Genomic DNA, 22,079 nt, shown 5'->3' with positions numbered 1-22,079 from the left:
ACTAACTAGAGCTGTCAATTCAGCTGTCAAAGATGAATTAGGCTGTCAAATATAAATTATTCCACTCCATTAATTTTTTTTTTCTTACACTGTTAACGCATTTTTTTCTAGTATGACCATCAGCAGTGATGCATGCTGGAGTGCAGCTGCACACACACACACACACACACACACACACACACAGTGTTTGTAGTAACTGTACAGATGTTCAGTAGAACCAATAGAAAACGACTCTCTGGATTAGTCCTATTATCAACCTGGAACTATTGGCACCCCAGCTATCAACACCAGGAAGGTGAAGACTAGCGCATGCCTCCTCTGATACATGTGAAGTCAGCCACCGCCTCTTTTCAAACTGCCGAGTAGCATCACAGCGCTGTGCTCGGACGAAAGCGCAGCGACTCGGTTCTGATACATCAGCTCACAGACGCCCTGTGCTGATCGACATTACCCTTCGAGAGTGATGTGGGGAGAGAGCGCCATCTACCCACCCAGAGAGAGCAAGGCCAATTGTGCTCTCTCAGGGCTCCGGTAGCTGATGTCAAGCTACATGAACGGGATTCGAACCAGCAATCTCCCGATCATAGTGGAAACACTTAGTCCGCTGGACCATTCGGAGCCTGAAATATTATTATTCCGGAACACTACAGGCTAAACTTCACAGAACTTTATCAAACCTTTGCTAAACATTCTTATAACGTTCTCTGTTAGCTGGGATCATGTTTAATTCTAGGTGTGGGCTAAAGCGGTACAGAGTGGAACTGTGTTCTCTGGAATGATGACAGTCCATCCAATGTTTTAGGAATGGTATAAGTTGAAGAGTTGGGGATAAAGTAATATGGTGATCATCCAAGATATGTTTGCGTCCAAATGCAATAAATCTCTTACAGCAATGCCCCACAATTCAGTAGAAAGCCTTCCCTGGAGTCAGTTACTTCAACAAAAGCATTTAAACTCTTTTCAATAGCCTTAATTTCAGAAGAAACAATGAAAGAGCAGATGTCCCAATAATTAAGTCCATATAATGTATTTCGAATGCTTTTATCATTTTAAATCCATTAGAATATGAAAGCTGTATTTCTGAGGATTTTATTTTGGAAAGCCACCAGCAGTAACAGCAGGGAAGCTATTCTATGTCAGTCAATCAATTATCCTCATTAATTCTCTTTCCTGAAATGGCAATCATCGGCTTTCAATGATTGGGACGGTTGTCAATCATCGCTCAGGCCCAGTAACAGCATTATCCATTCATGAATATCACATAGACCTGTGCTTTCTCCATTCACCCACTATCCCTGCATCAGTTTTTCTAGATTTCTAGACTGCAACCAAGTGTTTTTAGACTTAGTTAATATACTCATCCTGAAAAAATAGTTGCATCCAGAAGGAATCAACCATCAGGAATGATACTTGGTGGGTAGTCATGCCAGACTCTCATAAAAGAGCATTAATTTGCAGAAAATCAAAAATGTCTGAAATAACAAAAAAGATGCAGAGCTTTCAGACCTCAAATAATGAAAAGAAGAAGTTCATATTCATAAAGGTTTAAGAGTTCAAAAATCAATATTTTGTGGAATAACCCTGGTTTTTAATCACAGTTTTCATGCACCTTGGCATGTTCTCCTCCACCAGTCTTACACACTGCTTTTGGATAACTTTATGCCTGCACTCCTGGTGCAAAAAGTCAAGCAGTTCAGTTTGGTTTGGTCTTCCTCTTGATTATATTCCCGAGGTTTTCAATTTGGTAAAATCAAGGAAACCTATCACTTTTAAGTGGTCTCTTATTTTTTTTTCCAGAGCTGTATTTTAGCTGAGATTTAATTATCTATATCTCTGCAATAAAACTAATTTAATCATTCATTATTCAAGGTATTACTCTATTAACTTGTTTTTGGTTATAGTACATCCTTATTTAATTTTTTCATTAACATAAAAAATAAATGTGGGTCATTTTTGACATAGGTGGGCATTAGAGTGGTAGTGATACAAAAAGGGCTTTTTTATTTCAAAATTAAAAAAGGTAAAAATCAAATAAGGATGTATGATGAACAAAAACAAGTTAACTGAGCAATACCTTAAATTCTAAATTACAGAATAAATTTATTGCTAAGATATATCCTAGAGACCCTCAGTTATACATGAAGTTGCATAGAAAATGAATGAGGGTCATTTTTGACCCATGTTGTTCATTAGAGGGGGTGTGCAAGTCAAGGAAATTTATAGGATGCTTTATTGAAAAGGTGAGGGGCTTCAAAACCTCCCAAAACAATTGATTTATTTGGGAGTGTGTTTATTTATTTATTTTTTCCTTTCTTCTTGTGTTTACCTACTTTGAGATTAACTGTTCTGCAATTGGGTTCAACAACCCTCTGGGCTGGAGAGCTACTAGTCTGGAGCACTCCATCTCATTACACTTCATTTTCCTAAACAGATTTATTTTTGTGGCCTGCCGCCAACAGACGTCTACATAAACCATATAAACCCTAAGAGGAAATCTTTGTTCAGAGCTTTGTTCAGAGCTGGATGGACAGTGTGGGGGAGTGTGCACGTGTTCCTGTGTCTCTGATGACCTTGTCGGTGCTCGATAATGTGTGGCAGCAGCAGATAATCTACAACAAAAGCTGCAAACTGATGGAAATCTCCCCTCCCTTCAACGCTACACTGGATCCAGAATGTCGGCCTTTCAGACGCAGATATAAATAGTTGTTTCAAGCAGGCGCTCTGCATTACAGAATACAGCTTCAGTTTTAATGTGCCTGTAACCCAGTGTCAATGGCGCGTGGAAAGTTTTACTGTTTCGTAACCCTTATAAATCTCTAAATTGCCTGTATTGGCTTTCGCCTGAGAGGCAAGACCTCTAGTGAATACATCGTTGATTTGGGGATCAATAAGCAGAGAAGCTAACAGAGAAAGTTAATTAGCCATTTCAAGGCCAGATAAGTTACTGTTGGGAGCGAAAAGAGAGTGAGCATTGCTTTTGTCTGAACAGGCTCAGAGGGACACGTTTCATATAAAGTTAGATTGGCTTTCCTACAGCCTGCCGAACAAGACCGAAAACGCAGTTAAAAATGCTCAAACACAATGAAAAACTGGGTTACTGTCAAAAAACCTGTCAATCAACGCTTTAGAAAAAATAGCATGTTAGTTATGTCAGTCCCACTCAGTCCTTCAGCATTAAGGTACTGTGGCTTACAGACAACATTGTACAAAAATCACTATATGCTTTAAATATTCTTGGCAGCAGTTTTACTTTCTTAGTTTTTTACTATGAAAACTGTAAAAGACAATTTTGTTCAGTATTTTTATTTGTAGATGTGCCAAAATATTAAATATTGTTAACAGCATTATTTTTAAGAGATATGCAAAGGGAGCCTGTGCAATGCTGTGCTGGATAATAAAACTGAAACCATAATAAAGCCATTCTAAAAAGTTTCATGAAGTTTTTTTTGAAGAATAGTATGTAGCTCCCTTGCAATCTCAAATATCCATTTTTAAAAATCGCATTAAAACAGTAAGTTGATTCATTGAATCAATACATTCGATTAACCTCAACATACACTTGCAGATACCAAGCTCACGGTTTGTTAAAAAATACAGGAGTAGTGTGGCACAGGCAGGGTCAATAACAATATGGCAGCCGAGAAGGAGCAAAGGCAAAAGAGTTGTCAACAATACAAAAATAGTTCGGCAAAAGAAATAAACAATTGAGAGGGCAAGGCAAAAATCGGTAGGTAGAAAAAAAAAACAGGTCAGTAACAAAGGCAATAAACAAAGGAAACACGTAGTAGAAGAGCTAGATAACTAGATTCTATATTCGGCAGAGAACGAAGCAAACTAAAGTGTATTTATACTGGATAGGCCAGGTGGAAACAATCAGTAACTGGGGAAGTGTGATCAGCAGAGTTAGGGAAGTCAGGTGTGAGTGCATGCTGGGAATTGGAGTCTTTGTTGAGTAGTTCAGACACTACTATCACTAACACAGTGTATATACACAGGGGTGAGGGGGAAAAGTTCTTAACACTGCTTTATGACTTAAATAAACGACATTATTTTGTATTAATTTTTCTGTCTTGTATTTGGCCGCACACTAAAAGTTTTCATTTTCCATTAAATATTGTTAGGTTGCCTATTATTTTTTTGCTGCAAACTATTCTTGGTTGCAAAATATAAAGTACATCACTATTTTGCACCCTGCTTGATACTGAAATAGTGCTGAAGCTGTTTGCAGAGAAATTATTACACGTTATTAAATTTGCATGTTTAGATTTGGCACAGTATTACTACACAGTGTCATAAGATTATTAGTGAGCTTTAATATGAAAGAAGAGGGAGAACGAAGAAAAATGCATCAAGTTAATGTGGCTTTGATTGTTATGGTTGGGGAAAATGCCCAATTTAACATTAAAATTTAATTCATTTATTTTGAGCACATAGTAACATTAGCAAATATGCAGAATGTAACTAGACATGACAGATTCCCAGCCAATGATTAAGTCTGGAACTACATAGAATTCTGAATGGAAATTTCTCATTAAAAGGAAAACATGTGTACGACTATAATATGTAATCCCAATTTGGATTGACTCAGTTGTTTCATTGAGTGAAATACATTATTAATAGCTAAATAAAAATCACACTTCAATTCACAATGCAGCAAAAACAACAGCAAAGCAACAAAACTCCAAACTACAAAGTTCCACCTACTGATCAAATAGCACCACCATACCTCCACCGAAAAACCCCACCCCGCACACCAGAAATCGAAATAGTCAGTACAACCTGATTTTTGTGTTAAGTGGGGGTACTTTTCTCCATTCCTTGTTTATCTAAGCTCATTACTCTTTCTTTAATGAGGCTTAAAGTCTTGTTGGCCAGTGAGAATCTGCTTAATGAATGATGAAGACCTGCATCAACATGTTCTTCCGCTTGGAGTGCAAGACTGTCCTCATCATTTCAGCTGCGTTCTGAAACCAATCATGTTCTTCAAACACACATTATATTCTTTGAAGGTGTTTATCCAATGGTTTACATATTGCCTTTCCCAGCATTAAAGCCACATCTACAGTATATCACGTCAGGTGCATGCACCAACTTATTATCTTTGCTTTGATATATGATCAAAAGAAGGTATTTGAGCGCCGAAGGCATGTTTCTCTTTTTGTACTCGACACTATTAAAAAGGATGTGCACTGGTGCATTGGTGGTGCTGCTGTCAAGGAAAGTGGTTTTAAACATCTTTACAAAAGCATTTTAAAGGGTAACTAAATGCCCTTTTTTATCTCACACCTCCCTAAGCTCAAATTAGAAAAATGCTAAAAAATGGAAAGAGTAGAGGGCACTGGGTGATGTATGGGTTTAGAGGCGGGGCGGATGGGAGAGCTGATTGGGCGGGTGTCACGGATGATTAGAACGGAAGTAAGTGCAGATATAAGATTTATTTAAAGAGACATAATATACAAAAGCAAAACTGAAAGCAAACACAGGTATACGCAAAACAAATAAACAAGACTGAGAAACTAGACAGAATAAACTTAACTAAGAAAACAGGAACTAGAACATTTAAGAACCGGAAAACCAACATCCCTGAATACATGAAACACAGAGCAACACAGATACACACAGAAAAATTAACAAGGAAACACTCAAACTACGGGCTATATATACACACAGAGAGGGTGAGGAACACCAGGGACTGTAAACTAGGGGGTGGGGTTAAAAACAAGTCACAAGGTGACAACACTAGTGGCTATGGCGGAACTACGGCGGGATATTATTGATTGACTGATCTGCTTTTTGTCCTGATTCTCGCCTATAGCACAACTGAACCTAATAATGCAATAAAAGTGTTTTTTAAAGGTTAGGTAAAGTTTATAAAACAAATTAAGCTGTACTGGTATGTTTTATTAATTCAAAGAAACACATTTCAGCTATAAAAACAAAACGGTTCATCCAAAACTGAAACCACACTAAATCAAACATTAAACAAAGGTTGAGTACCAAATGCTACGTTTTTTTTTTAAACACTCAATTAATTCTATTATTATGACAGCAGACACACCAACAAAGTACAATAAATGTACCTTTTTAATTATGTATTTATTTCAGCAGTGTGTTTTAGTTAGACACATCAGCTACGTCATATTACTATCCTACTTCTGTCCAGCTTGTATCTTTTAGCTGAAAGTTATTTTAAAACTATTATGCACCCTTCCTGATTTCACAATAGCACTGAAGCTGTTCGCTTAGGAATTTTACACATTCCACTTATGGAACAGTTTTATTACACAGTGTCATTGTGTTATTACTGGGCTATAATACGAGAGAAGAGGCCAAACTGCATGGGCCCTGAAATGAGTCCCTGAGGAACCCCACTTATTGTGATAATGGCTCCTCCAGAGAAGTACACGCTGGGGAAAACAGCGATAGAGAAATAGTGCTTACAGGAATGACCCCATATTAAAGACTGATCTGGACCCCCAGAGATCTACACTGCTCTGGTGTAGTAGTTCCATGCAGAGCTCTCTAGAAAGCTCTTATTTTGCTCATGTCCTCCCACCTTCCTTTACTACTATTTCTTTTTCTTCCAATTCTTCTGTAAAATTCTGCTTTTCTCAAGTTGACTTTGATAGACTAGATAGTAGGGGTGTAAAGGTACAGGAAATTCACTGCCGTATAAACCACACAGTTCGGTTATTTTAATTTCATAAAAATAATGGAACTTTATTTATAAAAACATTATAATCATGTTTTGTTTTTTGGGATCAAATGTTGTAACAGGATTCAAGCTCTTTTCTTAAATGCTTGGAACCAGGGTTCTCTTCTACTGTCATCATGAGAGACTCCATCTTTTGAATCTTGTTGGAACAAACAAACAATGAGCAAAATGGTGGCGCTTCATTAAAAACAAAAACAACACCATTACTTTAACTGCTTGAACTATACATTTTTTTTCCCTAAGAATATTACCAGAGAGAGAGCGAAAGAGAGCTAGAGAGAAAGGGCACCCAGGAGAGACAAAGAGAAAGGACACACACGTGCGCGGGTGAGAGAGTGGGCAAGAGAGGGCAAGAGACAAGAGAGAGAGGATGTGCGAGAGAGAGAGAGAGAGAGAGAGAGGGCGAGAGAGGGTGTGCGAAAGAGAGAAAGAGAGAGAGAGGGCGAGCGGAAGAGAAAGAGAGAGATAAAGAGAGAGAGAGAGAGAGAGAGAGAGAGAGAGAGAGAGAGTACGAGCGCCTAACCCTGTGTTCACACTGAAAAGCGACAAGCGACCATTCATTTCCTATGTCAGGGCGTGATTTCAGTGCAGCGACGGGGGAAACACTCCTGTGAACATTAGTTCCGCATTACGTTCATTGGTTCCACAAGTCTCCTATAGCCTGTACTGTGTTTTTTGCATGTATTAACGCAAACCGAGCTGTGACCCCTGTACCACAGCGTTCTTCAGCAAGATCTTTTTCCTCGTTAATTTTAGGTTGATCAGATGACATATTTTTATGTCAGGATAACGTCTAATACTGTTGTCTAATAATGTCCTTCCAATTTCCTTTCCTACTTCTTCTTCTCATTCTTTTTTTTTTCGAGCAGACTATCAAACAGAACCCTGTGCAGCACACAGTTTTACATGCACACCTCCAGTGGGGTAAAAGCTTGAGATGATTTATGACTGAAGGAGAGCCAGGCTGATCCACTGTAAGCAGGGATCACCATGCTCCCCATTGTTCTCTCAACAAATGAGCTTAACCCCGTGAGCTGCTCGGCATGACGTCTATTGCAACTTTTGTAGTCCTGGAATAATGCCAAGTCAAAGTACACTACCGGTCAAAAGTCTAGACACACTTTAAATCTAGTGTATTTTCATTATTCTAAAACGCTCTGCTTTATCACAACTAGTACATGAACACTAAAGTCAGAAGAAATTAAGATCAGTCAATTTGAAACATATTAAGACCGTCAAAGATCACGATGAAACTTGCCCTCATCAGGACAGTCCCAGGAAAGAAAAAAACAAAAGTTACCTCTGCATGTAAAATTTGAATATTATATAAGACCAATTGGTACTTTTGGCAGTGTGGGCAGTGTGCCAAATCCTGCTGGAAAATGAAATCAGAATCTCTATAGAAGTTGTCAGCAGAGGGAATCATGAAGTGCTGTAAGGGAAAACACTGCACTGACTTTGGACTTGATATAACACAGTGGACGAACACCAGCAGATGACTTTCATCATCACTGATGAAAACTTCACACTAGACCTCAAGCAGCTTGGACTGTGTGTCTCTCCACTCTTCCTCCAGACTCTGATTTCCAAATGAAATGCCAAATTTACTGATGGTTCATGATGTCATCTGTCGACTGTGTTATATCTAGTGCAGCACCTCAGCACCTCATGCTTCCCTCTGCTGACAACTTTTATGAAGATGCAGATTTCATTTTCCAGCAGGACTTGGCACACTGCCAAATGTACCGATTGAGCTGTTTTTTCTTTAAAACTTATGGATGGGCGTAACTACACATCCTATTGCAATCAGTCAACAGAGGTATTAGACCTGTGGTGTTGAGCTGTCCATTTTTCCTATAGTCACTGGGTGCCACCAATGATTTATTTTCTTTTTTTTTATTCCAATTATTTTTCCATTTTCTCCAATTTAAACTGGGTCAATTTGTCCCACCATTTAAGCTGCTACTAGTATATCACTGGTCATGCCACAATACAAGGAGGGACAACCACATGTATCCAGCTACCACATGTATCCAGGAGCCAGCCACCACATGTATTATTGGAAAGTGCAGTGACTCGATTCCGATACATCAACTCATAGACACCTTGTGCTGATCGACATCACCCTTTGGAGTGATGAGGGGAAAGACTGCCATCTACCCACAGTAGTGCTCTCTCAGGGCTCCGGCAGCTAATGGCAAGCTGCATGATTGGGATTTGAACCAGTTGAAACAATTGCAAATCACCTAAAGTCATTAAATCATTAGTTGCAGACATACCTTTGAACTTGTGAAAGACGGCCCACAGCTCAGCGATGTCTGTGGCAAAGGTGATGTCGGTGTCCAGAACGATGACTTTCTGAAGATCAGAGGGCAGCGTCTTGGTCAGAACCAGCTTCATCAGGCCGTAGATACCAGAGTAGTGCTTGTTGGGGATCCAAGACACCTCGGACTACATAAGAAAAGCAATGGAAAATAAATACAGCTGAACACAATAAAATACATAACGAAGCCCCAAAAGCTGCAATAATTCCTCAGGGCTAAGCAGTCTATATATAATACCATGTAAGAAGTCATGGGATTGCAGTGTGTACATTTATCATGAAGTGTGAACTTAATGGATGGCTGGGCTATGCCCACAACTCTATAATTTAAACTATCAACTATCGGAGTAGGACTGAGGCCTTATTAAGTTAATTTACCATTCCTTGATACACAATGATCATTTCCACTCACAGTGGACAGGCAACACAGTGGGTGGTAATGATCATGACCGGCTGTGTTTGGCTAGATCTGTCCATGCAAACAGACAAGCAACTCTAGTTCTTCAATGTTTGCCTACTGTTTTTTCTATATTTCTTTGCATACAATGACTAAACCATGATGTCTGGACATGACACTTCAGTACAAAAATGTTTCATCGCAATTAATACCACATTTATTGTATCTGGCCATTTAAAACACAACTTCACTTCAAAGAATAACATCCCAAAGTACTGGTTGACCTTTTGCCATGGGCATTTTCCAAACAGCTACACCAGCAAGAGAGTCCTATAATCGACACAGTTCTGCTAGCACAGGTTCAATCCAGCCTTGTGGAAGTAGAATGGGATCCAAGACCAACAACACAACTGACCTTCAGTTCGTCAGCATCGTAGAAGTTCACCCGGACAGCCGGCACCATCCAGGTGCGGAACAGGGAGGCCAAGATCTGCTGGGCAATCGAGTCCGTGATGAAGTGGAAGTGGAGAGGGTTTCGTCTGTCACACAAACACAAACACACCACACACTCATCAGAGGACTCTCCTAGAGGACACACAAGTGTGTACTACTACTTCACCAAAGTCAACACACTGTCAGCACACTGTCACAGGCTTTAGAGTACACTATGCTAAAATATGAATGGAAGGAAAGCTGGAAATTGAACAACTGGCATTCTCTTTGCTTTTTTTAAGAAGAGGAACCACAGGACCTTTAATTATTAGACCAATTGATTGGTTAAAGTCAGTTCTGATGGAAAACAAGTTTTAATTGGTGTTAAGTGCAATGAAACACAAGAAAGGACTGCAATGATATTGATGTGGTGTTTTTTTTATATATTTTTTAACCTTTCATTTAACAAGGCAAGTCATTAAAGAGACGCTTAACCCTAAACCATATTTTTTAGTTAAACCATATAGTTTATTTGGGTGAGTAAAGCGCTTCTGTTAATTACAGTAAACTTAGATTCCCGAATTTCTTCAGTACTAAGGCTGAAGCATTAGCATCATCGGCTAACTGCTGGAGCCACCCTACAGTGCCACACAGAGGAACCCTGGTGTTATTAGCTAGCGGTTCGGCCTACGTAGCTTGTTTTAACATGGTAAATGTGCAGGCTACAGTCTGATATACTCGACTCTAAACAACAAAAAAGCTAGCGTTTAGCGCGATTAGCGGCTAATGCTACTGCTGCTCCAACAGTATTAGACGGGCTACAGACAATACTCACCTCTGATAATACTCACCTCTGAAAAAGCGAGTGAAATAGCGGTTAGCGGCTAATGCTAATGCTACTTCAGCCCTTGTGCTGGAGAAGTAAACTGAAACTCCTGTATAACTCTGCACATCAGCTGAGTGGCGTTACTCTTTGCTCTTTAATACCTGACTGGTAAAATTTATACATAGGGTGCACTGGATTAAAAAAAGGCAAAATTAAAGGATTTTAAGTGCATCTTATAGTGTGAAAAATATGATATCACTAAAATCCATCTCATTGTCTCACAATATGTTTTTTAAATGAATACAAAAAATATGGAAGATGAATTTCATTCAGTCACACTGTTCCTCACCCTGAATGATGTTTCTTTATGCGGGATAAAAAAAAAACACCCTGGTGTGAAGACAATATTAGTGTGTTTGCATCTCTGCTGGATACGCCATAAAAAGGGCAAAGCTGGGTCAGTGTTCAAAGAGGCTGTGATTATCTGCTATCTGCTCCATCTCTACATAAACCCCCCTGACTGTGAGTCCCTGGTGGCCTCCTGAGCTGTGAAATGCTCCAATATATGAAATATACATATATGTCATCTACAATATGCTGGCGCCGTATGTTAAACAAAGAGAGTGGCGCGTGTGTCCCTCAGCTGTCAGGCTGAATTAAAGCTATAGGGGAAGGGATGATCGTGACTGTCACAGCATTGTGAAGATGCATTGTAAGCACAAGGCCATGAGAATCAAATATTCAAGCACCCGCGCATCCCTGACTGCAGCATAACCTGATTCATGCAACAGCTGATATACACTGATAGACTTTACTGCAGTAATACACACCAGGGAGATGCACCACTGACCACCTTCGCTTATGAAAGAGCTTCTAGTCCTATTTCTTAGCTTTAAGCATCATATTTAAAATAAGCCCTGAATGAATTAAGCTTTGATTTCCTTCACTGCAGAGAGTATGAATCCCATTTCATGTTCTGGTTAACTTGATTTTATTTGTTAATACGCATTAATTCCTGCAGCACATTCCAAAAATGTTGAGACAGGGCTAGTGCTGGGCGGTATGGCCAAAAAATGCAAGTTTCTGACGGTTTCATTTTATTTGTATTTATTTATTTATTATTTTTATTATTATTTTTATTATTTTGGGCTTTAATATAGGTTTGTCAATTACTCTACTGTACTGTACTGTACTGTACTTATAATATAAAACACTAAGGTTTTAAATTAAGGCTTTTATTAGTATTGGGTTTAATTCGTCCCACAAAATGGCACAATATAAGAAGAAATCAGACTTTATTATCAGAAAAATAGCTAAAGAATGTAAACAATAGACCTTAAAAAGTGATACGCTAGCAAACTTAATACGGCTCCCTTTACAAAATTAAATATTTTAATAAAGATGACATTTTGTCCAGGGATAATGTCCATAAATCTAAAAATAAATGTAAGAAACACTGCAAGTTTTTTTTACATTTCTCTTACAGTGCAAACTCATACTGCAACCCAATGGTCAGATACTCAATTCAGTTGTTCAGTAAGTCCTTAATTTTCCTCAATGAAAGATAATAAAGAGCAGAATTGAGGTGAGTATTATCGGCTTGTAGCCTGACGCTAACCCTGGCTAGCACTGCTGGACAGCATGGGCATTAGCCGCTAACTGCGCTAAGCGCTAACTCTTCTGAAGTTCAGAGGTGGTTATTATCAGCCTGAAGCCTGCTGCTAAGACTGATTAGCACTGCTGGAGCAGCATTAGCATTAGCGGCTAACCACGCTAAGTATTATCGGCCTGTAGTCTGTGTGTCTACCGTGTTAAAACAAGCTATGTTGGACAAAACGCTAGCTTATATCACCCTCACGTACTGTATAGTATAGCACTGTCGGGTGGCATTAGCCGCTAATCGCAGCTAGCCTTAGTGTAAGTCTGCAAATCTTACTGTAAGCTTACTGTAAACAAACGTAAGCACTTTACTCACCCTAATAAACAGTTTTCAGGAGAGAAATCTGCGTAGATTAATATCCAGCACTTAAAAACTTTTTTTTTGTTTATTACAGTTTTGTTTACTTAGCTTAGCTTAGTTCACAGGTCTCGCCACCCAGCAGCAACACCTTCTGAATTACAAGGAAAACATGACAACAACCTTGTTAATTACTGGTGTCGCAAAATGCACCTTATAATCCAGTGAACCTTATGTATGAAAATAGAACAGAAAATAGACCTTATATTCTGGTGCGTTTTATAGTGTGAAAAATAGGGTAATTTCAGTCATCAACTAAATTTGGATAAAAAGTCATGAAATAGCAGTCTCTAAATGACAGTTTATGACAGGTTATCTAAGGGGACAGCTTTGGGAACACCCACGCCTGTATAAGTTGTGAGAAGTTATCTTGTTAGTGAGAATTATGGGATGAATTAATAAGTGATATAAGTTATACTAATATAACAACTTTTAATCATGTTCCACACAAATACATTTTGTGTATTTTGTGACTGGAGACACACACACACACACGCTGTGCATAAAGCCCGGACAGAAATCTGGCTGCTGATTTGGCAGGTTGCGATTGGGCGCAGTGGACTAGCGCTACTGTCATTATCCTGTAGCTCAAGGCTAAAGAACAGGACCCGTGCTGCCTCTGTGCCGGAGCGAGGAAGAGAAGGACGTCAGCTTTGCCAGAGGGAGGCTCTGACTGCACACTGCCTCAGATCAGAGTGTGGAAGCTCTGGCTCAAACTCAACAAGAACTACAAGAACTTCCTCCAAAACAGAGGAAAAGTTCAGCCAAGCTTAGCAGAAAATGCCTCCACACTGAGCTCCAGATGCTTAGTAAGAACCCAAAGCTCCATGCTGGAGTTCCAGAGGGATCTGATATAGGCAAACCAAATGATTTGACAAATGGGAAACTGTATTCACCTTTTCCTGGCAAAAGTTAGAAACCCTTAGGCCAGCAAAAAATAACATTATGGCCAAACTATTTTTAGAATCTATAGTGCAAGCGAAGGGATACTTGCACACCTTTGTTGGAGCTAAAAGTTGCAGCGAGTGCATTATTTTCAGACAGAGAAAATAACCCCATTATGCAGAATTATACACTCGAGGCTAATCTCGCTTTATGTCATGTCATACCCGTCTTACACGCTCCATTTGGTTGGAAAGGCTTGACTCAATACCTCAATATCTGCAGCTTACTGTGTTAATGAAAGGGGGGCTAAGGGAGGCTTCAGTATACACCACTCATCAGCAGAAAGACTGCACCACTTTTTAGACAATCAGCAGGAATACCCCATTAACTATTCCATTTACAGTATAAACAGACTTCTGAAATGAGTTTGAGATTGTGTTCTGTTATGCAGTTTTAAAAAATATGCAGTCAATTCAAATTTACAAAAGTTTCAGTAATTTTTCACACTATAAGTCGCACTTAAAATCCATTAAGGAGCAGTAAAACACTAAGTGTATCGGTGTTTACTTGTGCAAACCGTGGCTAGTGCTAGTGGTTAGCTGCTAATGCTAATGCTGCTGCACCCAGCCTTAATGTAAATCTGGAAATCTAAACATACTGTAACTAAATGGAAGCGCTTTACTTACCCAAAATAAAGTTTTCAGGAAAGAAATCTGTGTAGATTAATATCCAGCACTTGTTTGAGAAAATATATATATTTTTAAGAATTACATTTTTGTTAACTTTGCTTAGCTTTACTTAACTTAGTTCCCCCCACCCCCACCTAGTGGCGAGACCTGCTAAATTAGAAGGAAAACATGGAGACCCCCTGTCCCTTACTAGTGTCACATAATGTGCCTAATAATCCGGTGCGCCTTATGTATAAAAATAGATGTTCAGAAAATAACGTCTGTATTGTCTGATACTGCAACTTACTATTTTATAATCTCAACAAAGTTGGCTATAGTTACTTTATAATGCATTCATAAGACATTATAAACATGGCTATACATATTTATACAACTCTATAATTCATCATCGCCATGTTTATTATGCATCATGAACTGTGATTATAATGCATTAATAGCTGTGTTTATAACATGTTCTAGTCAATACCAAGAAACTCAGTCCCAGCTTGTAGACTTGTATCATGACTAAAACAGCTTCCAACTTATAAACACACCCTCAGTAATCCTATAAATATATTTTTAACCACTTGATGAATTATACGTGTCTTGAATAAAATATTAGTTAATGTAAATTATAATGTATTATAACAGGTCTTTGTGCGCTGTACAAAGTGACATACTTTTTCATTGCAGAACTGGATTATTACCGATAGATACACACTATTTTAACATGTATATCGTAAGCATAGCTTATAATGTATTATAATCACATTAAGTCATAATGCTTAATAAACATGGCTATAGTGGGTTATGCATTTTTATAAATATTTATAGCCACGTTTATAATTAGAGATGGACCGATCAGTGTTTTTAGGGCAGATTCCGATCGCAGATCGTCTTTCACCACGATAGGCCGATCGCCGATACCGATATTGGGCGGGGCCAAATGCCACATTAATGCCACACAGGTGCCAGGCAAACCTGGTACAGATTCCCCTAATTACATCCAGGCCTAAGCAAACACTGGTATGCTGCTAGTAAATATACACAAATGTTACTGACCAAAATAAACGCTTTTAGGAGAGATATAAGTTTTGTGTAAATACTTATAAGACAATATTTGACAAAATCTGTTTTAATGACGTTAATAAACATCACTGTGAGAGCGCTAGTCGCAGTTTCACCTCAGCAAAGGAGGAGGACATGAATCACTTATCTAACCAGCCTTTACTGATTTCTGCCCCCAATAACCCTTTCAATAACCTCCAATAGCCTTTAATAGTCTTCAGTAGCCTTCAACAGTCTAACCTGGCTTCCCACTAAACTCCGTAGTTATAAACATCATGAGGTTAGCAGCGTGCTAACTGACCTGTTTATAATGTAATCCCAGCAGTGACTCCGTGACGGCTGCTGTTAGCTGCTTGGGCAGAAAGATGAACTGTAGAGAGCTGTATTATCCGTTTAGAGGGGTTAAAACCTTTTTTCTACACAGATGAACTTAAGAAAATGTAAAAAACGCTCCAGACTGGCTCAGCTGAGCTCCGTAGCCCGTGGCTGGGCTGTAGCTCTGACTGAGTAAAGGCAGCGAGGCTTGTGGTGCTGCTGCAGCTCCTTCTAGTGGTTGGATGAGGAACTGCAGCTTCCTGTAAGTGAGCAGTTTCACCGGCCATCCACACACAGCTCTGATAAACTGCTTAACCCTAAACTCCTGAATCAAATCGGCTAAAATTAGAAGAATATCTGCCGATCGCCGATACCGTATTTTGGCTGAAAATCAGCCGATACCGATACACTGCCGATCGATCGTTCCATCTCTATTTATAATGCCTTATGAATGCATTATAATATATTATGAATGTAGTTATAGAGTCTAATAAAGATGCCATTCATAGAAAGTGTTACCGTTGGTTTTTTTTTTACTTACAATGCTACTTCCTATTGCGTGACTTTTGGTATGCCGGTGCCTTGGTATGTAGTATCTCTTTTGATTGGTCACAGTTGGGAGTAGATGTCGTACTTCAGGGCACCTCAGCCAAGGATGCTGATAGACGAAAGGCCATTATTCCCTATCTCTCCCATCCTTCACTACCTGCCAGTCCAGGGGATCAAACTGGCAACCCAAGCTGTCCCCTCTCTCTCTTCTCTGTCTAACCCTGTAGTCAGCAGCTGCATCTGTATTCTGTTTTATTTAACAACAGCACAAAATAACGGCCCTTTAACCACAACATGCAACACATGGTCTGAGCCACCCTGACGACACAGACATGATAAACAAGGTTGGATTATAAAAGGATCAAAGCCCTTGTCAGTCTAATAATCTCCATCTTTGAAGAGAAGAGGAAACTGCATCCTGTTTGAAGTATTGCAAATGTGCCATCATTCTTTCTGAATGAAAGGAATCCTCACGCAGTATTCCATCCCAGCAGTGATTTGTTTGATTTGAACTGGGCTGTATCATCAGTGGACAGCATAAAAATGATTAGATAATGATGTTTAATCATCTGTGAAAGAGTGCTAGAGCAATCAGCATGTGGACAGAGAGACGCCGCAGAGAGGATGAGAGAGAGAGAGAGAGAGAGAGAGAGAGAGAGAGAAAGCTCACACGTGGCACTTATGAATATGTAAATAGCAGTCATTTGGAAGGCAATATATATGAGAATACTATGACAACTATATAGATGCATAGAAACTTAAAAACCCTCAGCAGTGCAAGTTTAGCCATAAATGTCCCTCAGCAGTGCAATTTAAAAAAAATAAATGCTAAGGCTAAGCTATTTAGCAATCTCAGTAAAATAACGTACAGCTTTGTGTCTTTCAGCTGGAAAACAACCTCACTTTATTTCTCTTTCTTCCTCATTTCCCCCCCTCTTTTCCTTTTCTTCCTTTCTTGTTTTCTTTATTTTATCCTGTCTCACTTGTCTATCATCCACTTTTCCTTTGTCTTTCTCTATCACTTTATATATACATACTTTTCTCTTTTTTCCCTCTTCTCTTCCAAGACTATCTGTCTTCTCTTTCCCTACCCTTATAATTATTCTTTGTCTTCTCTCTCCTCCACTCTTTATCTTTCTTTCTCGCTCTGTCTTCGCCTCTTTCTCTTTGTTCTGCTTTGATCATCTGTTTTCCTTCCCTTTTTTCTACATTTTCCAAATATCCTTCACCTTTTTCTTCAGTTTTTTTTATCTCTCTCTCTTACATCCCTTCTCTTCTTTCTTCTTTCACAACTCTTACAATCTCAATTTTTCTTTCTGAATTCCTTTTATTTTATTTACGCTTTCTTTTTTTATCTATCTTTTAACCTCATATTTATTTAACATATACCTTTCTTTTCCTTTTTCTCTTTCTTACTAACTCTTCTACTACTGTTCTCTTTCTCATTCTCTCTTCTTTCTCCTCTTTTCTTATTTTCTCTCTCTCTCTCTTTTTCTCTCTCTCTCTCTTTCTCTCTCTCCGTCTCTCTCTCTCTCTCTCTCTCTCTCTCTCTCTCTCTCTCTCTCTCTCTCTCTCCACACTGTGGGACTTTGTTTGGGAGAAGAGGAGGAGAAATTGGTTGAGAGCTGAAGTTCATGGAGGTTATGTTGCCAGGCAACAGTCTGCAGTCGTGAGAGAAGCATATTCAGATTTGTAATGGGAGGACAACAGTGAGGCCAGTGCGCACGCGCGCGCACACACACACACACACACACACACACACACACACGAAACACAGAGAGAGAGAGAGAGAGAGAGATAGAGAGAGAGAGAAAGAGAAAGAGAAAGAAAAAGGTAATGTGTGTGTTTGTGTGTGTGTGTGTGTGTGTGCATGCCGGTGTGTGTGTGTTTTGCTGATCTGGCAGAAAAGGAGGTAGAGCAGTAAAGTAGCCCACAGCTGATGACATGGCACCGGTTTTGTTTTCGGCTCCATGCTGCCGCAGTAGAGGTTAAAAATACACGCCGGATACACTTCTCCTCACACGGCCATACAGGAGCTGAGCTGAGGACGAGGACTACAGCAACAGCAACAACTACAGCAGAAATACGGCTTTTCATAGTGTAGCTCTCACTTACTCCCAGTGCTGAAGAGGAGAACTGAATATGACTTAAAACTACATCCCAAAAAACAATGTCATGTCATGGGGTCTGTATAGGCAGCCCAACTGTAAAATAGTAGGTTTTATCCAGAGGTTTCATGTTGACCTCACATATGGATCACCCTGTCAGTGATGTGCCTCAACAGGGTCAGTGCTGGGACCAAGAGGGGTCCAACATGGGCCCCATCTGAGTTGTACACTGTGCAAGCTCAGGAAAAATTAAGAGACCACGTCTGTTTCTGAATCAGTTTCTCTGGTTTTGCTATTTATAGGTTTATGTTTGAGTAAAATGAACATTGCTGTTTTATTCTATAAACTACAGACAACATTTGTCCCAAATTCCAAATAGAAATATTGTCATTTAGAGCATTTATTTGCAGAAAATGAGAAATGGCTGATATAACAAAAAAAGAAACAGAGCTTTCAGACTTCAAATAATGCAAAGAAAACAAGTTCATAATCATAAAGTTTTAAGAGTTCAGAAATCAATACTTGGTGGAGTAACCCTGTTTTTTAATCACAGTTTTCATGCATCTTGGCATGTTCTCCTCCACCAGTCTTACACACTGCTTTTGGATAGCTTTATGCCTTTACTCCTGGTGCAAAAAAATTAAGCAGTTCAGCTTGGTTTGATGGCTTGTGTTCATCCATCTTTCTCTTGCTAATATATTCCAGAGTTTTTCAATTTGGTAAAATCAAAGAAACTCAACCTTTTTTTAAGAGGTCTCTTATTCTTTTCTGGAGCTGTATATATAATTTATTAAATTGTAACCCCCTGTATTGTGATGTGTACTGTATCGACAAGTTCTTGCAGATAGACACGTATTTAAAATATGCCATCAATACTTACCTAATCAAAATACAAACAACAGTGTCACATATAGAGCATTTCGAATGACTTAAGGACTCCTAAGTGATGTAGAAAACTGGTCCTAAACTTTTGCCCTTTTTTATGGGAGTTTACATGTTTAATCCAGTGATCTGAGTGATTATATTTGTATCTGTTTTGGGTGGGTTTAGAATGGCATTTTATGTGGTTCGTTCTTTTCCAGAATAGGCAGTTAGTGTTCTCCTCCAAGCATGTTGAGCTGCCCAGTATTACTGTATCTAGAAATATGGAATAGAACAAAAAAATCTTACCTATGAAACAGGACGGATTTCACCAGGGTCACCACATCTCTGCTGGCATTGTACCCGGCACACACTATAGCCATGTGGATGGTCTTAAAGAGACAGAGGGAGAGAGAGATCTAATAAAGAAGAGAAACTGGGAGAGAGAGGAAGAGTTATTTGTGCATTCAGATGGGCGAGCTAGCTCAGCTAAAAGCAGAAGGAACAGTTCTTCTGAAGCAGGATTCTATTACTGTGAGTCTCTGAACACTAAGCACCAATTTGTGTCTGCGAAGCTCCACTCAGGGAACACGGCTCGCGCTCTGTTTAAATCCTGATGAGATTTTTGGTTGGGCTCTCTCTATAAACTCTGCCTGAATACCCCACGCACTCGCCCGGCTCTCATTACCCACATTAGTCAACGGTTAACACAACACGCTCTGACACTTCATCTCAGCGCTGACGGGGAGAACAGCTCTGAACTGATTCAAACTCATGCCAAGTGATGCTTTCAGGTTCTGATGGATCTTCTTCAACTTGTTTACTTTGAAGTTTCTCCACTATCAGGGCTGAATAACTTATTTTGTACAGCTGTCTGTGTTCATGTGAAATTTAGTGTTTTTCCTTTAATGTTTTTCTTTATTTCTATTTTTTAAATTTATATTCTACATTGTAGATTATCATATTTCTCAGACTATAAAGCGCGCCGGATTATACAGCACATTAAGCAACAACATTAAAGATGTCTACATCGAAGTGAGCAAGGGTGTCGCCATGGTTCCCTTCTAATGAGGAAGCTGGAGGAAACGGTAAACAAAACTGTAATTCTTAAAAAAAAAAAAAAAAATTCAAAGTTAAACGAGTGCTGGGTGTTAATCTACACAGATTTCTCTACTGAAAACGGTTTATTTGCTTGAGACAAGCACTTCTGTTTATTTACAGTACGCTTAGATTTTCAATATCTGTCTAAGGGTGCGTCTTCAGTGAAGTTTCTCCAGCACTAAGGCTGGGTGCAGCAGCATTAGCATTAGCCGCTAACCACAGTGCTAGCATGATGTACCGTATTTTTGAAGCTGGAGGAAATGGCCTGAGTAAACAAAACTGTAATTCTTAAAAAAAAAAAATGTAAAAATTTCTTTCAAAGTCTTATGAGCACTGAATGTTAATCTACACAGATTTGTTTCCTGAAAACAGGTTATTTGGGTGAGACATGCACTTCTGTTTATTTACAGTTAGTTAGATTTTCAATATCTGTCTAAGGGTGCGTCTTAAGTGAAGTTTCTCCAGCACTAAGGCTGGGTGCAGCAGCATTAGCATTAGCCGCTAACTGTAGAGCTAGCGTGACGTACCGTACTTTCCGCACTATAAGGCGCACCAGATAATAATAACTACTATCAATAAACGTTTTGTGGTCTATTTTCATACATACGACACACCAGATTATATGGCACCTTAAGCGACAATAGTAAGGATGAGTAAATCAAATGAGCAAGGGTGTTGCCATGTTTCCTTTCTAATGGGGAAGCTGGGGGAGGTGCCTAAGTAAACAAAACTGTAATTCTTAAAAAAACATTTTCTTTTAAAGTCTAACGAGTGGTGGATGTTAATCTACACAGATTTCTCTCTTCAAAACTGTTTATTTGAGTAAAGTAAAGTGCCTCCGTTCATTTACAATAAGCTTAGATTTACAAAATTTGTCTAGGTGTATGTTTTCAATGAAGTTTTTCCAGCATTAAGACTGGGTGCATCAGCATTAGCATTAGTGCTAAATGCTGCCTGATAGCACTAGACTGAGGAACGCTGAGTGTTCCAGTAACCAAGGGTGCTATCAGCTATCGGTTTGTGCCATGTACCTCGTTTTAACACGGCAAACACACAGACTACAGTCCGATATACTCAACTCTGAACAGCGAAAGAGCTAGCACTGCGATTAGCGGCTAATGCTAATGCTGCTGCACCCAGCCTTAGTTCTTGAGAAACTTCACTAAAAAACTCACCCTTATAATGACGTACTTTAACAGAGTGGCTTGTGGATTTTACGTTCACCTTATAGTGCAAAAATACAGTTTTATTAAAGACATGAAAACTATTAAGAAACACATATGGAATTTTGCAGTAAACAAAAAGTTATTTATTACTTCGCAATCCCCTGATCTAAACCCAACTGAGATGGTGATTTAATTGGGATGAGCTGGAGCTTCACAGCGTGAAGGAAAAGCAGCAACTATTGTTTTAAATTTACAATGTAAAAAAAAATAATAAAAAGAAAGAAAACACACTTAATACTCACATTGAATCTTAACCTTTTTTTCTTCATGACTTATATGACCTTTTTAAACCCCTAAGAGCTGCTAACTTTTTCAGCTTTAGAGAATCTAAACGCAAACATATCCACCAAACATTTCCTGTAACTGCACATAAAATGCTGAGGAGGAATTCGGGATCAATCCTCCCTGCAAATGTGCTTCAGTTCATATTTCAGGTCATATTTCAGGGATGCTTTGCATGCACAGCTCTCAGCAGGTCATGCCACAGCATCTAAATATTGTTAAGGTCAGGACTCGCTTGCTTATTCCAAACCACAAATCTGCTTCATTTAGAATCATTCTGTATTTGATTTACTGGCGTACTCTGGG

The 22,079-nt window shown here is 39.1% G+C and overlaps 1 protein-coding gene across 3 annotated transcripts in view; it reads right to left on the bottom strand.

The window, feature by feature from the left end:
* Nucleotides 1-22,079, bottom strand: part of large1 (LARGE xylosyl- and glucuronyltransferase 1) — a 364,426-nt gene that overhangs the window by 290,973 nt on the left and 51,374 nt on the right. Inside the window, exons 4-6 of one of the 3 annotated variants that reach the window (XM_022671306.2) lie at nucleotides 19,474-19,556; nucleotides 9,851-9,974; nucleotides 8,995-9,166 (exon numbers count right to left, since the gene is read on the bottom strand). The exons of the other annotated variants lie outside the window; for them this stretch is intronic. Coding sequence (XP_022527027.2) covers nucleotides 8,995-9,166; nucleotides 9,851-9,974; nucleotides 19,474-19,556 — 379 coding nt within the window. The remainder of the gene's footprint in view (nucleotides 1-8,994; nucleotides 9,167-9,850; nucleotides 9,975-19,473; nucleotides 19,557-22,079) is intronic. 3 annotated transcript variants of the gene reach the window in all.

The sequence above is a fragment of the Astyanax mexicanus genome, chromosome 2, assembly GCF_023375975.1.
Source record: "Astyanax mexicanus isolate ESR-SI-001 chromosome 2, AstMex3_surface, whole genome shotgun sequence".
Taxonomy (NCBI): Eukaryota; Metazoa; Chordata; class Actinopteri; order Characiformes; family Acestrorhamphidae; genus Astyanax; species Astyanax mexicanus.
This window is presented reverse-complemented; position numbering and strand designations above follow the sequence as displayed.